The sequence below is a fragment of the Macaca mulatta genome, chromosome 3, assembly GCF_049350105.2.
Source record: "Macaca mulatta isolate MMU2019108-1 chromosome 3, T2T-MMU8v2.0, whole genome shotgun sequence".
Lineage (NCBI taxonomy): Eukaryota > Metazoa > Chordata > Mammalia > Primates > Cercopithecidae > Macaca > Macaca mulatta.
This window is the reverse complement of record NC_133408.1, coordinates 16,946,381-16,963,677: the sequence shown is the minus strand read 5'-3', so window position 1 is coordinate 16,963,677 and position 17,297 is coordinate 16,946,381. Positions and strand designations below refer to the sequence as shown.

General features: G+C 37.6%; 1 protein-coding gene and 1 pseudogene across 1 annotated transcript; both read right to left on the bottom strand.

Moving 5' to 3' along the window:
• Positions 1 to 356: 356 nt before the first annotated feature.
• Positions 357 to 640, bottom strand: LOC114676825 (keratin-associated protein 19-5-like; annotated as a pseudogene).
• Positions 641 to 3,810: 3,170 nt separating this feature from the next.
• Positions 3,811 to 4,292, bottom strand: KRTAP19-3 (keratin associated protein 19-3). Its single transcript, XM_015133042.3, has one exon. It carries the CDS (start codon positions 4,239 to 4,241, stop codon positions 4,023 to 4,025), a length of 219 nt encoding a protein of 72 aa, XP_014988528.3. The 5' UTR covers positions 4,242 to 4,292; the 3' UTR covers positions 3,811 to 4,022.
• Between the last annotated feature and the right edge of the window lie 13,005 nt (positions 4,293 to 17,297).

The window sequence follows — 17,297 nt, the reverse complement described above, 5'->3', positions numbered from 1 at the left end:
GAGGCATATAGTGTGAAAAGTAGACTAGTCTTCAAAACTCTGCTGTGATTGTTACACGAACGTCTGACCAGAATTTTAAGATTATTGGGAAGCACTCAAGAAAAGAAATAGGCAATGGAATGGAGAGTCAGCATTTAAACAAATAGATAAATAAATAAACAGAAGCCATGTGTGCCATTTCAAATTGAGACAATTTATTGCAACGGGAACCAAGCAATTCCACAATTAGTAAAGTACAGATAATGGATGCCAGTAGACATGATATAGACAATTATAACATAATAAATATTCCTAACATCTTAGATGCTAAATGATTTTTTTTAATCTCAGATTGATACAGTGTGCCCTTGTTTGGCTCAGTATTTGGTTAATTTGAATGATCTTCTTATGACCTCTGATACTGAGTCCTCAGGGTAGGATTTCAGTAGAACTGAGAGAATCCATATCCTCCATAGCATGATGGGCGGCAGCTGCGGTATCCATAGCCTCCGAAGCCAGAGCCATATCCGTAGCCTCCATAGCCACAGCCATAACCCAGTCTGCGGAAGCCGCCACATCCACAGCCGTAGCCATAGCCCAGGTCATCGAAGCCTCCATAGCCGTAGCCTAGGCCTCCGTAGTAGTTGCCGTAGTAGTTCATGGTGTCAGGAGTGGTGAGTTGGTTTGCTGCTCAAGGCAAGATCCTGAGTGTGAATGGCAGCATGTGTCGAGGGAGGCTTATATACCCTGGTCAGAGCATGTGGTGAGTCACATGCATACCTGTTTGTGTGTGTGTGTGTGTGTGTTTTCAATTAATTACTTAACAGAAGTCATTCCTTGTTCCCTGGCACAAGGAGAGGCCCTCGCATTCTTTAAATTGTTTGAGTTTGCTTTGTTGCTGAGTTACAGTGGCCCTTAAAAGTTATTACATCACTTAATGAGAAGAAATTGCTGTATCTAAAGTCTTGGCATACCAGATCCTAAATAGATTTCTTCATAGCTAGATATATTGCATATTACAAATGAAATAAAATGAAGGTTATATGTTCCTCTAAAGTCAGATGCTATTGGAGCTCATTTCATTGTCTTCTTTATGTTGCCCAGGCTGGTCTCAAGCTCCTGGGCTCAAGTGACCCTCCCCCCTCGACCTCCCAAAGTGTTGGGATTAGAGGCATGAACCACCTCGCCCAGCCCTCATTTCATCTTTATAAATCCCTATTGTTCAGATGCGGCCAGAGAATTACTCATGCCTTTGAGAGGCATAGACTTTAGAATTTATTCATCCATTCAGCATTTATGTACTGTGCTGTTACTACATGGTGATTATTGCAAAGAAGTATACAAATTCAGTTGTGAAAACGCAACATTTGGAAATTACTGATAAGACTAAAAATAACTGATCACTATATTTGAGATCATATAAGGTTAATAAGAACTTAAAGGCTAAGGGTTGAAGTTAAGGGCACAGCTGAATTAACTATGTTTGGGGTCTGCTGTGGCTGTATGTGACGAAATTCTTGGAGTCAACTGAGGACTTGTACCCTCAGTTATTTTTTCTTCCTGTTATCTTGTAATATTATACCTACATTTTGGGGATTCCTTTTCTCAGTTGTGGGGCTGATGACCCTATGATGCATTTTCTGTAGACCAGGTGACAGCTTTTCCTTGGAAGGAAATGTATTCCAAAGGTATTCTTTTAATTTCAACACAAATCAATACAATCTAACAACTGGAGATGTAATAATATGATAAAATTGCATTATACTAAAAGTGTTACTTTCCTCTAAATGGTTATATTAATTGTTCTTCTTTTGACATAGCCTTTCTTCAGACTGTGATGCCATTGACCACTTAGGGAGTAAAAAATTTTCATGTGAAATTCTGTCGTACTCAGTAAAACTAAATACTACAGCCCTGCAATGGAGACACTAAGATATTTTTACTGAGGTCTGTTTATGGTGAAACTGCAACATCTCACTTGAATTGAATGAAAGAATTGGTAATAGTATCTGGCTAAGCAAATCCATTCATATGTTCAGTAAACAAGTCAGAGTTTTTCAAATGCATTATGATTTCTTTTAAATATTAAAATATTGGATTTTCATTATTAACAAGTTGTTTTTACACAGATAAAAGTACATTAAAAATTGCTAAGTTCGAGATTCTACAACAGAGTGTTTACAAATGAAAATAAATAGAGGTGGTTATTTGGCCATGATAATTAAAGTCTTCAGACGCACATGACCAGAGCCTTCAAGATGCTTCATGTGACAACACACAAGAAGAGATGTAAAAAATGAATGGAACAGTGAGCATGGGGAAGTAGAATGCCTGATATTTAGTAAAACTGGGTTCTGGTCTGGGATCTCCTTGTCATGTCATTTTTGATCCTTAGCAAACGATTTCACTTTTTGGAGATCTTTTCCCATTCAAGATGGTATCAGGGTAAGCATTGGGAAAACTTTATAGTAGTACCCCTGCACACTCCACAGTTCTTTTATATTATTTTCCTGGCATTTTTGAATTTGCTTGACTCAAACAAAGACATTCACTTTTGTTTCAGTACTGAAATACATTATTCTTGAAACATAATAATATGTTATTACATATTTTTCTTGGGCAAACAGTTATTTGACATACCAACATGAAAAGGCCCACGTTTGCTTGTTGGAGGTTAAAAGAGGCTTGGCTAGAGTGTATAAAGCTTCAGGTCAGTCACAGCCTTAATATGAATTACTTCACAAGTTATGGCAGTGATTTCTATATTTCCTTGGTGTATTGCAAAATATTTAAATGTGCTGATAATATGAGAAAGCAACTTCGTGTCACACCACAACGGACCAGGAATAAAACATGAAAGTCACAAAAAGAAGTTCATTTTCAGTGTATTTTCAGATACATACTTTGTCTTATCATTACATTTCTTACATTGAAAGGGCCAAATAAACATACATTTTGAACAAACTATGGAAGTACATACTCTTCATGTTGGTCTCCATTGAGATTTGAAAGTTTATAAAGTTGGTATTTCAGGGCTGAATTTAAACACTAACATCTAACTGAAAGCATTGAAATGAAAAAGATATGGTCAATACGGCACAGTATTCCAAAGAAAAAAGATTCTTTTTAATTGAGTGTTATGGTTTTAATTTGTGCATGTACAGCTTACTTTGGACAACATGGGCTTGGACTGAGTGAATCCACTCATACTCAGATTTTGTTCTACCTCTGCCACTCCTGAGACAGCAAGACCAACGTCCCCCTTCCTCCTCTTCCTCCTCCTCCTCAACCTATCCAATGTGAAGACAATGAGGATAAAGACCTGAATGATGAGCTGCTTCCACTTGACAAACAGTAAATATAAATTCTCTTCCTTACTATTTTAATAACATTTTCTTTTCTCTTATTTACTTTATTGTAAGAATATAGTGTATAATGCATATAAAATACAAAGTATGTGTTAATCAACTGTTTATGTTATCAGTGAGGCTTCCAGTCAACAGTTGGCTACCAGTAGTTAGGTGTCTGGAGAGTCAAAAGTTATATGTGGATTTTCAACTGCATGGGGGAATCAGTACCCCAACCCCTGCATTATTCAAGGGTCAACTGTGACCTTTGAATGCGGATATATACATGCACACACATACATACAGCTATATAGATAGGTGCATGTATATACAAAATTATTTTATTATATATAATATACTTCTATATGTATATAGTTTGTTCTTTTTTCACTGGATATAATTATAAATAACCACTTTGCCATTTTGAGTCAAGCAAAAAATAAAAGCCATGTATTTGCTTTAAGTCAACATACTTTATTCCAAAAGGAAGAGAGAAGCCCCACAGCTATAAAGGTACAAGTAAGACACATCCAGAGACATAAAGCAAAGAATTATGGAATGATAGGTATTCTTAAAACTCTCAGATGCTAAGTGCTCTTGATCTCGGCTTGATCCAGGGTGACCTCGTCCTTTTGTTATTGCAGTCAGGTTTGGGTGATCTTATGGCCTCTCATGTTAGGTTGTCAGGGAAGGATTTCAGTAAAATCCAGAGAATCCATATCCTCCGTAGAATGACGGGCGGCAGCTGCGGTATCCATAGCCCCCGAAGCCAGAGCCGTATCCATAGCCTCCATAGCCACAGCCATAGCCCAGTCTGCGGAAGCCGCCACATCCACAGCCATAGCCATAGCCCAGGTCATCGAAGCCTCCATAGCCGTAGCCCAGGCCTCCATAGTAGTTGCCGTAGTAGTTCATGGTGTCAGGAGTGGTGAGTTGGTTTGCTGCTCAAGGCAAGATCCTCAGTGTAAATGCCAGCATGTGTAAGAGGCTTATATACCCTGGTCAGAGCATGTGATGAGTCATCTGTATACCCTCCTTTGCTGTAGTTATTTGTATTACGTTTGATGTTACAACTCATTTATCTATTGTCTTCTCATGCAGGGAGAGGCCCTCATTCTCATTAAAATATTTCAGCTTACTTAATGTCTTATTCAGGACACGATTGAACTTACTGCTTTGCTTTTATGAGAAGAAATGGCTGACTGTTCAAAATATGCACATTCCAAATGCTCAACAGAATTGCCTATTACCAGGTGTATTACATCATCTACACTTTATGGTATTTCTTTTATAATGAATCATTTCCTTTGTCCATCATCTTCCAAACTGATAACTTCATATTCAACTGAATTTACAGCTATTTTTTCAATTTACAGATGTTAAATCTGTAGTTTTAAAAAGCAAACTTATTTATCAAGGTGAAGTCTTCAGAAAATGCCTATATTCACAATACAGGAAAACATTTGAAATCAAAATGATTTTAATGCCCTGCTGTGTACAATAGCCAAACGACTCAAAAAAAGCATATGTTGATTTTTAGCATTTTATTCACAATAACTTTTATACTATTTTTGGCTTTGTATACCAGCCTCAGAACCTTTTGGTTGCAAAATATGTAAGAATTAATTTCAGAAATTGAGGGCACAAAATCCATCTCCTATGCAGGCTTATCAGAGCGGTAGTTCAGTTTTCCATTCAAGTCCTAACACTCTCCTTTATAATTGGTTTTATTCAAAGTCCTAGTAAAATTGCAGATTGCATCTGCCTCTGTTTTGCACACTCCAGTCAATTTCTTTCTTTATCCTTTTTCAGTAGTATATATATGACCTCTATTTCCATTCTCATCAGCTTTCATTTTTCTTCCCATTTTCTCAACATCTATAGAAACAGCCAGGTAGAAGTTTATTGCATACATTTCCCCAACCCCCTCTGCCTTCCATCCACTTATCTCAATGCTTTTTTTTCTACCTCTTCTTTGTATTCACTATAACGTCTTTCCTGATGTTCTTCTATGTCTATCCTGTGCTTATTTATTCTGAGGTAATTTCTAACCACTGCCTACTGATCTGTTCATTGAAGTATCTGTTCATTAAATATCATTAAAGATCTGTTCATCTGTTCATTAAAGTATCATTTTTAAAACTTTCTATTTTTTGTACTTACTGAACATCCTCAACTCCCCACCCCAGCAAAAATACTTAGAAATAATGAATAAGACCTACTATTAGATAGCACAATAGGGTGACTATAGTCAATAACAACTTAATTGTACATTTTAAAAGGTCTTGAGTATAATTAGACTGTTGGTAACTCAAAGGATAAATACTTTAGGGGATGGATTTTAAAAAATTTACTCCAACTCCTATGGCTTTCTGAAATGTTAAAAGGGTATCCTAAAACTGAAATTGTCTTCAAAGTTTTCAAAATAAAGGCGCCATGGTGAAATGACACAGAATAGAGAAACATATGTAAAGAAATTTGCCCTGGGCTTCATAGAGTTCCTCAGCTGACTTCGTTGAGTTAGTGAAACAGATACAACGTTGAGCCTACTCTTGATTAATCTCCATGCAGCACCTGTCTCTTGGCTTTGACAACTAAAAGTTTATTTAATTTACATGACTTTGAACATGCTGTTGAGTTTTTGTGAGATTTATAAGTATTTTATCAAAGACAAATTTCCTAAAAGGGATGCTTCAGTTCTTCTAAGCAATAGACTAGGGAATTAAAAACTGTTTATTGAAGAAATTCTAAGTAAATTGACAGTAACTACCACAGCAAGCACAATCTGTGCACAACTCTGACTACGCTTTAGTGAGCTACCTTTTTAAGACAGAAAAATAGCTCAATAAGTCTTTCAATTTGTAGAGTAGGATTTAATTCAACATTTTCTCCATTTCTTTTAACCACATCTTCGTTCACTCTTATTTCTCATCTGAACTAGAAACAGTTGATACGCTGAATTCTCAGTGAGTCCTTTTGAAGCCATAAAATCACAAATAACTCAGACTGTATTAAGGATATCACCGTTTGTCCATATAAATCAGCCTGATAATGTAAGAGTGTTTAATAGCTAATTTTTGTTTGGGATGCATAAATGATGCATACATCTGGAGATATAAAACTAAACAAGATATCAGTGGAAAACCTCAATAGCCAAATAAGAATTAGAATGTTATAAAGAAATAGAGCATGTGATAATTTTCCACAAGACCAATTAATGACCGTAAGCAGTAAATGATTAATACTAAAATAAAAATAAATCTATATATTTCTATACAAAATATATAGAACAAATATTTTGTCTTTTTTACAAAGTGAACAAATAGTACAATGAAAGTATCTATTGTAAAATTAAGACATATATTCATTTGTAATGATATTGGTTTTTTAAAAAATTTATTTATTTATTATTATTATACTTTAAGTTCTAGGGTACATGTGCATAACGTGCAGGTTTGTTACATATGTATACTTGTGCCATGTTGCTGTGCTGCACCCATCAACTCGTCAGCACCCATCAACTGGTCATTTACATCAGGTATAACCCCCAATGCAATCCCTCCCCCCTCCCCTCTCCCCATGATAGGCCGCTGTGTGTGATGTCCCCCTTCCCGAGTCAAAGTGATCTCATTGTTCAGCTCCCACCTATGAGTGAGAACATGCAGTGTTTGGTTTTCTGTTCTTGTGATGGTTTGCTAAGAATGATGGTTTCCAGCTGCATCCATGTCCCTACAAAGGACACAAACTCATCCTTTTTTATGGCTGCATAGTATTCCATGGTGTATATCTGCCACATTTTCTTAATCCAGTCTGTCACTGATGGACATTTGGGTTGATTCCAAGTCTTTGCTATTGTGAATAGTGCCGCAATAAACATACGTGTGCATGTGTCTTTATAGCAGCATGATTTATAATCCTTTGGGTATATACCCAGTAATGGGATGGCTGGGTCATATGGTACATCTAGTTCTAGATCCTTGAGGAATCGCCATACTGTTTTCCATAATGGTTGAACTAGTTTACAATCCCACCAACAGTGTAAAAGTGTTCCTATTTCTCCACATCCTCTCCAACACCTGTTGTTTCCTGACTTTTTAATGATCGCCATTCTAACTGGTGTGAGATGGTATCTCATTGTGGTTTTGATTTGCATTTCTCTGATGGCAAGTGATGATGAGCATTTTTTCATGTGTCTGCTGGCTGTATGAATGTCTTCTTTTGAGAAATGTCTGTTCATATCCTTTGCCCACTTTTTGATGGGGTTGTTTGTTTTTTCTTGTAAATTTGTTTGAGTTCTTTGTAGGTTCTGGATATTAGCCCTTTGTCAGATGAGTAGATTGCAAAAATTTTCTCCCATTCTGTAGGTAGTTTCTTTTGTTCACTCTGTTCACTCTGATGGTAGTTTCTTTTGCTGTGCAGAAGCTCTTTAGTTTAATGAGATCCCATTTGTCAATTTTGGCTTTTGTTGCCGTTGCTTTTGGTGTTTTAGACATGAAGTCTTTGCCCATACCTATGTCCTGAATAGTACTACCTAGGTTTTCCTCTACGGTTTTTATGGTATTAGGTCTAACATTTAAGTCTCTAATCCATCTTGAATTAATTTTCGTATAAGGAGTAAGGAAAGGATCCAGTTTCAGCTTTCTACTTATGGCTAGCCAATTTTCCCAGCACCATTTATTAAATAGGGAATCCTTTCCCCATTTCTTGTTTCTCTCAGGTTTGTCAAAGATCAGATGGCTGTAGATGTGTGGTATTATTTCTGAGGACTCTGTTCTGTTCCATTGGTCTATATCTCTGTTTTGGTACCAGTACCATGCTGTTTTGGTTACTGTAGCCTTGTAGTATAGTTTGAAGTCAGGTAGCGTGACGCCTCCAGCTTTGTTCTTTTGACTTAGGATTGTCTTGGAGATGCGGGCTCTTTTTTGGTTCCATATGAACTTTAAAGCAGTTTTTTCCAATTCTGTGAAGAAACTCATTGGTAGCTTGATGGGGATGGCATTGAATCTATAAATTACCTTGGGCAGTGTGGCCATTTTCATGATATTGATTCTTCCTATCCATGAGCATGGTATGTTCTTCCATTTGTTTGTGTCCTCTTTTATTTCACTGAGCAGTGGTTTGTAGTTCTCCTTGAAGAGGTCCTTTACATCCCTTGTAAGTTGGATTCCTAGGTATTTTATTCTCTTTGAAGCAATTGTGAATGGAAGTTCATTCATGATTTGGCTCTCTGTTTGTCTGTTACTGGTGTATAAGAATGCTTGTGATTTTTGCACATTAATTTTGTATCCTGAGACTTTGCTGAAGTTGCTTATCAGCTTAAGGAGATTTTGGGCTGAGACAATGGGGTTTTCTAAATATACAATCATGTCATCTGCAAAGAGGGACAATTTGACTTCTTCTTTTCCTAACTGAATACCCTTGATTTCTTTCTCTTGCCTGATTGCCCTAGCCAGAACTTCCAACACTATGTTGAATAGGAGTGGTGAGAGAGGGCATCCCTGTCTTGTGCCAGTTTTCAAAGGGAATGTTTCCAGTTTTTGCCCATTCAGTATGATATTGGCTGTGAGTTTGTGTAAATAGCTCTTATTATTTTGAGGTACGTTCCATCAATACCAAATTTATTGAGTGTTTTTAGCATGAAGGGCTGTTGAATTTTGTCAAAAGCCTTTTCTGCATCTATTGAGATAATCATGTGGTTTTTGTCTTTGGTTCTGTTTATATGCTGGATTATGTTTATTGATTTGCGCATGTTGAACCAGCCTTGCATTCCAGGGATGAAGCCCACTTTATCATGGTGGATAAGCTTTTTGATGTGCTGCTGAATCCGGTTTGCCAGTATTTTATTGAGGATTTTTGCATCGATGTTCATCAGGGATATTGGTCTAAAATTCTCTTTTTTTCTTGTGTCTCTGCCAGGCTTTGGTATCAGGATGATGTTGGCCTCATAAAATGAGTTAGGGAGGATTCCCTCTTTTTCTATTGATTGGAATAGTTTCAGAAGGAATGATACCAGCTCCTCCTTGTACCTCTGGTAGAATTCTTCTGTGAATCCATCTGGTCCTGGACTTTTTTTGGTTGGTAGGCTATTAATTATTGCCTCAATTTCAGAGCCTGCTATTGGTCTATTCAGGGATTCAACTTCTTCCTGGTTTAGTCTTGGAAGAGTGTAAGTGTCCAGGAAATTATCCATTTCTTCTAGATTTTCTAGTTTATTTGCGTAGAGGTGTTTATAGTATTCTTTGATGGTAGTTTGTATTTCTGTGGGGTCGGTGGTGATATCCCCTTTATCATTTTTTATTGCGTCTATTTGATTCTTCTCTCTTTTCTTCTTTATTAGTCTTGCTAGGGGTCTGTCAATTTTGTTGATCTTTTCAAAAAACCAACTCCTGGATTCATTGATTTTTTGGAGGGTTTTTTGTGTCTCTATCTCCTTCAGTTCTGCTCTGATCTTAGTTATTTCTTGCCTTCTGCTAGCTTTCGAATGTGTTTGCACTTGCTTCTCTAGTTCTTTTAATTGTGATGTTAGAGTGTCAATTTTATATCTTTCCAGCTTTCTCTTGTGGGCATTTAGTGCTATAAATTTCCCTCTACACACTGCTTTAAATGTGTCCCAGAGATTCTGGTATGTTGTATCTTTGTTCTCCTTGGTTTCAAGGAACATCTTTATTTCTGCCTTCATTTCGTTATGTACCCAGTAGTCATTCAGGAGCAGGTTGTTCAGTTTCCATGTAGTTGAGCGGTTTTGATTGAGTTTCTTAGTCCTGAGTTCTAGTTTGATTGCACTGTGGTCTGAGAGACAGTTTGTTATAATTTCTGTTCTTGTACATTTGCTGAGGAGTGCTTTACTTCCAATTATGTGGTCAATTTTGGAATAAGTGCGATGTGGTGCTGAGAAGAATGTATATTCTGTTGATTTGGGGTGGAGAGTTCTATAGATGTCTAATAGGTCTGCTTGCTGCAGAGATGAGTTCAATTCCTGGATATCCTTGTTAACTTTCTGTCTCGTTGATCTGTCTAATGTTGACAGTGGAGTGTTGAAGTCTCCCATTATTATTGTATGGGAGTCTAAGTCTCTTTGTAAGTCTCTAAGGACTTGCTTTATGAATCTGGGTGCTCCTATATTGGGTGCATATATATTTAGGATAGTTAGCTCTTCCTGTTGAATTGATCCTTTTACCATTATGTAATGGCCTTCTTTATCTCTTTTGATTTTTGATGGTTTATAGTCTGCTTTATCAGAGACTAGTATTGCAACCCCTGCTTTTTTTTGTTCTCCATTTGCTTGGTAAATCTTCCTCCATCCCTTTATTTTGAGCCTATGTATGTCTCTGCGTGTGAGATGGGTCTCTTGAATACAGCAGACTGATGGGTCTTGACTCTTTATCCAGTTTGCCCGTCTGTGTCTTTTAATTGGAGCATTTAGTCCATTTACATTTAAGGTTAATATTGTTATGTGTGAACTTGATCCTGCCATTATGATATTAACTGGTTATTTTGCTCGTTAGTTGATACAGTTTCTTCCTAGCCTAAATGGTCTTTGCATTTTGGCATGTTTTTGCAATGGCTGGTACCGGTTTTTCCTTTCCATGTTTAGTGCTTCCTTCAGGGTCTCTTGTAAGGCAGACCTAGTGGTGACAAAATCTCTAAGCATTTGCTTATCTGTAAAGGAGTTTATTTCTCCTTCACTTATGAAACTTAGTTTGGCTGGATATGAAATTCTGGGTTGAAAATTCTTTTCTTTAAGAATGTTGAATATTGGCCCCCACTCTCTTCTGGCTTGTAGAGTTTCTGCCGAGAGATCTGCTGTTAGTCTGATGGGCTTCCCTTTGTGGGTAACCCGACCTTTCTCTTTGGCTGCCCTTAAGATTTTTTCCTTCATTTCAACTTTGGTGAATCTGGCAATTATGTGTCTTGGAGTTGCTCTTCTCGAGGAGTATCTTTGTGGCATTCTCCGTATTTCCTGGATTTGAATGTTGGCCTGCCCTACTAGGTTGGGGAAGTTCTCCTGGATGATATCCTGAAGAGTGTTTTCCAACTTGGTTCCATTTTCCCCCTCACTTTCAGGCACCCCAATCAGACGTAGATTTGGTCTTTTTACATAATCCCATACTTCTTGCAGGCTTTCTTCATTTCTTTTTCTTCTTTTTTCTTTTGGTTTCTCTTCTCACTTCATTTCGTTCATTTGATCCTCAATCGCTGATACTCTTTCTTCCAGTTGATCGAGTCGGTTACTGAAGCTTGTGCATTTGTCACGTATTTCTCGTGTCATGGTTTTCATCTCTTTCATTTCGTTTATGACCTTCTCTGCATTAATTACTCTAGCCATCAATTCTTCCACTTTTTTTTCAAGATTTTTAGTTTCTTTGCGCTGGGTACGTAATTCCTCCTTTAGCTCTGAGAAGTTTGATGGACTGAATCCTTCTTCTCTCATCTCGTCAAAGTCATTCTCCGTCCAGCTTTGATCCGTTGCTGGCGATGAGCTGCGCTCCTTTGCCGGGGGAGATGCACTCTTATTTTTTGAATTTCCAGCTTTTCTGCCCTGCTTTTTCTCCATCTTATGGTTTTATCTGCCTCTGGTCTTTGATGATGATGGTGACGTACTGATGGGGTTTTGGTGTAGGTGTCCTTCCTGTTTGATAGTTTTCCTTCTAACAGTCAGGACCCTCAGCTGTGGGTCTGTTGGAGATTGCTTGAGGTCCACTCCAGACCCTGTTTGCCTGGGTGTCAGCAGCAGAGGCTGCAGAAGATAGAATATTGTTGAACAGCGAGTGTACCTGTCTGATTCTTGCTTTGGAGGCTTCCTCTCAGGGGTGTACTCCACCCTGTGAGGTGTGGGGTGTCAGATTGCCCCTAGTGGGGGATGTCTCCCAGTTAGGCTACTCACGGGTCAGGGACCCACTTAAGCAGGCAGTCTGTCCCTTCTCAGATCTCAGCCTCCGTGTTGGGAGATCCACTGCTCTCTTCAAAGCTGTCAGACAGAGTCGTTTGCGTCTGCAGAGGTGTCTGCTGCTTTTGTTGTTGTTTACTGTGCCCTGTCCCCAGAGGTGGAGTCTACAGAGACAGGCAGGTTTCCTTGAGCTGCTGTGAGCTCCACCCAGTTTGAGCTTTCCAGCAGCTTTTTTTACCTACTTAAGCCTCAGCAATGGCGGGCGTCCCTCCCCCAGCCTCGCTGCTGCCTTGCCGCGATATCGCAGACTGCTGTGCTAGCAATGAGGGAGGCTCCGTGGGCGTGGGACTCTCCCGGCCAGGTGTGGGATATAATCTCCTGGTGTGCCTGTTTGCTTAAAGCGCAGTATTGGGGTGGGAGTTACCCGATTTTCCAGGTGTTGTGTGTCTTAGTTCCCCTGGCTAGGAAAACGGATTCCCTTCCCCCTTGCGTTTCCCAGGTGAGGCGATGCCTCACCCTGCTTCAGCTCTCGCTGGTCGGGCTGCAGCAGCCGACCAGCACCGATTGTCTGGCACTCCTTAGTGAGATGAACCCAGTACCTCAGTTCAAAATGCAGAAATCACCGTTCTTCTGTGTCGCTCGCGCTGGGAGTTGCAGACTGGAGCTGTTCCTATTCGGCCATCTTGCTCCGCCTCCTGATATTGGTTTTCTGCTCAAAGCAGACTGTTAGACCCAAAGTAGATTAGACCCAAAGTTGACAGAACAATGATGTTTTTTATTTTCTCCTTCTTTTCACTTTTAGGAAGTTCAGTTTGGAATATATGCTTAATAAGCTTATGATAATGGATAAGGAAGAAGAAAATAAGTTCTTACTTGGGATAAGTAGTAACTTTTACCTGGAAAGAAAGTTTTCATTATAAATTCCAAGGACTTCTTTTAACTCAGACACAAACCAATAATATATAAAAATGTAAGTTACAAAAGTATGTTAATATTGAATTATACCAGCAATGTCACAAGTGCTTTTTCTCAGTATAATTATATTGGTCTTTCTTTAATTGCAAATTTTTAATACTTTTACCCAGGCTGGGAGGATATTTACCTGTATTTGAATAGAGCAGTTTCATATGAAATTCAGTTATATGGGTCAAAATTCCTTTAATGAAATTACCCAACTTCATCTACCTTGCCCTCCCCTGTGAAGGTACAGCATCTACAGAGAGAAATAACCAAGATTTGTTTGGGTTGTTTGTTTATTTTTCATCTTTACATTGTATAAACAAACAAATATTTCTCATAAAAATAATCTTGAGAATTGAGTTTATTCGTTCTGTTTTTGCCTTCAAGTAAAGCTAAGTTAGCAATTCAGAAATGTATTATATATAAGAAAATAAAAGTTAACAAGAAAAATTTTAAAAACAACAGCAACAAAACATAATCTAAGAGATGAAATTAGTCTCCATAAACTCTGCTCTAAAAATTGAAACTATTCACAGTATTATTACAAGAACTTTCTAGATGGCATTCAGATTTGGAAGTATGCAGTGAAAGAGACTCAGAATGATGGACTAGAGCATTAGGATTCAGGCGAACTGCTTTCTGGTCTTGGTTCTGACACTTAAGATTGTGTTACTCTAGGCGTTACTTAACTGTTCGGCATTTCCTCACCTGTACTATAGGGGGCAGCACGGTACAATCTGAAATAATCTAACATTTGGTCCAGCTCTCACTTCTTTTGTCCTTATATTATTGAATTTCACCAGCTCAAATACTTTAATGCCATTGCCTGAATATGCCATTCAATTTTGTAAAAAGCAATATATTTTTAGATCTTTTATATATTCTATTACATAAAATACCAACAATGAAATACTTGTTTTTATGGTTTTGGGTTTTACATTTAAGTCTGCAATCCAACTTGAGTTAATTTTTGTTTAAGGTGTAAGGAAGGGGTCCAGTTTCAGTTTTCTGCAAATGGCTAGCCAGTTTTCCAAGCACCATTTATTAAATAGGGGATCCTTTCCCCATTGCTTGTTTTTGTCAGGTTTGTTGAACATCAGTTGGTTGTAGATGTGTGGAGTTATTTCTGAGTTCTCTGTTTTGTTCTGCATCTATTGAGATAATCATGTGGTTTTTGTCATTGGTTCTGTTTATGTGATGGGTTACATTTATTGATTTGCATATGTTGAACCAGCTTTGCAACCCACAGATGAAGCTGACTTGATCGTGGTGGATAAGCTTTTTGATGTGCTGCCAGATTCAGTTTGCCAGTATTTTATTGAGGATTTTTGCATCGATGTTCATGAGGGATATTGGCCTGAAATTTTCTTTTTTTGTTATGTCTCTGCCAGGTTTGGTATTAAGATGATGCTGGCCTCATAAAATGAGTTAGGGAGGATTCCTTCTTTTTCTGTTGTTTGAAATAATTTCAGAAGGAATGGTTCCAGCCCCTCTCTGTACCTTTGGTAGAATTTGGCTGTGAATCCATCTGGTTCTGGAGGTGTTTTTGGTTGGTAGGCTATTAATTACTGCTGCAATTTCAGAAGTTGTTATTGGTCTTTTCAGGGATTCAACTTCTTCCTGGTTAAGTCTTGAGAGCGTATATGTGTGTATTAAATATATCCATTTCTTCTAGATTTTTTAGTTTATTTGTGTAGAGGTTTTTATTGTATTCTCTGATTGTAGCTTGTATTTCTGTTGGATCAGTGGTGATATCCCTTTTATCGTTTTTTATTCTGTCTATTTGATTCTTCTCTCTTTTCTTCTTTATTAGTCTAGCTAGTGGAGTATCTAATTTGTTAATTTTTTCATAAAACCAGCTCCTGGATTCATTGATTATTTTCAAGGGATTTTTGTGTCTCTATCTCCTTCAGTTCTGCTCTGATCTTAGTTATTTCTTGTCTTCTCTCTTTTCTTCTTTATTAGTCTAGCTAGTGGAGTATCTAATTTGTTAATTTTTTCATAAAACCAGCTCCTGGATTCATTGATTATTTTCAAGGGATTTTTGTGTCTCTATCTCCTTCAGTTCTGCTCTGATCTTAGTTATTTCTTGTCTTCTGGTAGTTTTTGAATTTGTTTGCTCTTGCTTCTAAGTTATTTGCCTAGTGGGAAACCTAGGCAATACCATTCAGGACAGAGGCATGGGCAAAGACTTCATGACTAAAACACCAAAAGCAATTGCAACAAAAGCCAAAATTGACAAATGGGGTATAGTTAAACTAAAGAGTTTCTGCATGGCAAAAACAAAGAAACTAGAATCAGAGTGAACAGGCAATGGGAGAAATTTTTTGCAATCTACCCATCTGACAAAGGTCTAATATCCAGAATCTACAACTAACTTAAACAAATTTACAAGAAAAAAACAACCCCATCAAAAAGTGGGCAAAGGATATGAACAGACACTTCTCCAAAGAAGACATTTATGTGGCCAACAAACATATGAAAAAAAGGTCATCATCACTTATCATTAGAGAAATGCATATAAAAACCACTATGAGATACCATCTCATGCCAGTCAAAATGGCGATTATTAAAAAGTCAGGAAACAATAGATTCTGGCCAGGGTGTGGAAAAATAGGGACACTTTTACACTGTTGATGGGAGTGTAAATTAGTTCAACCATTGTGGAGAACAGTGTGGTGATTCCTCAAGGATCTAGAACCAGTAATACCATTTGACCCAGCAATCCCATTACTGGGTATATACCCAAAGGATTATAAATCGTTCTACTATAAAGACACATGCACACGTATGTTTATTGCAGCACTATTTAATAGCACTTGGAAGCAATTGGACTTGGAACCAATCCAAATGCCTGTCAATGATAGACTGGATAAAGAAAATGTGGCACATATACACCATGGAATATTATGCAGCCAGAAAAAAATAATTAGATCATGTCCTTTCCAGTGACATGGATGAAGCCAAAAGCCATTATTCTCAGCAAACTAACACAGGAACAGAAAATCAAACACTGCATGTTCTCACTCACAAGTGGGGGTTGAACAATGAGAACACATGGATACAGGGAGGGAAGCAACACACATGGGGGCCTGTCAGGGGGTGGGGGAAAAGGGGAGGGAGAGCATTAGAATGAATACCTAACGCCTGTGGGCGTAAGACCTAGATGACAGGTTGATAGGTGCAGCAAACCACCATGGCGTATGTATACCTGTGTTACAATCCTGCACATTCTGCACACGTATCCTGGAACTTAAAGTAAAATTTTTTCAAAAAAGAAAGAATTGCTTTCTGGTGAGTGGTAATTGATTAAAAATCTACCCAAACAAAACAAAACAATAAGTCTTTTGGATGAATGATGACTCTCATCAATTAAAGCTGCAAAATGCAAAGGAACCCATTTCTTGATTATATCCGGCTGTTTGTTTTCCAATTGTAAAAAGCTTTAGTGCCATGAGGATGATGACGACTGTAAAAAAAAAAAAAGCATATCATTGAATGCCACAGAGGAACTGTGACATAAATAAACTAATTAAAACAATTATTTTTAATATGATATATATTTTAATCACCTAATTTGAAAAACTTTTAGTAACTTTATAACACAACCATTTTCATGAGAATTCTAAGTTAAATGACAGGCAATAGAGAATAGATCAAAGAAGATTTATATAGAATCAAGAAAGCCATGAAACATACATTTTCTCTCCTAGAAACTTAGAGAAATATTTTGTTCTAGCACTCTTTCGTTCTTACCACAAAAGGGCTGACTAAGCAACACATTTTGAAAGAAGAAATTGATTACTTATGTATTTGGACTGCATTGATAAATATAATTGTATAGAATTAAAACCATGTAAATTCCTTTTATTTATTACCATAAATATATAGTTACAAAATGTTGGAATTGAATTTTTTATTGTTGTTGAGTTTAAATCTAAGAATTATCTAATTAAAAGCTAGGAAATAAAAATCACTTATATTTGGCCAGGCACGGTGGCTCACACCTTTAATCCCAGCACTTTTGGAGGCTGAAGTGGGTGGATAACTTGAAGCCAGGAGTTGAAGACCAGCCTGGCTAACATGGCGAAACCCATCTCTACAGCAAAAATACAAAAATTAGC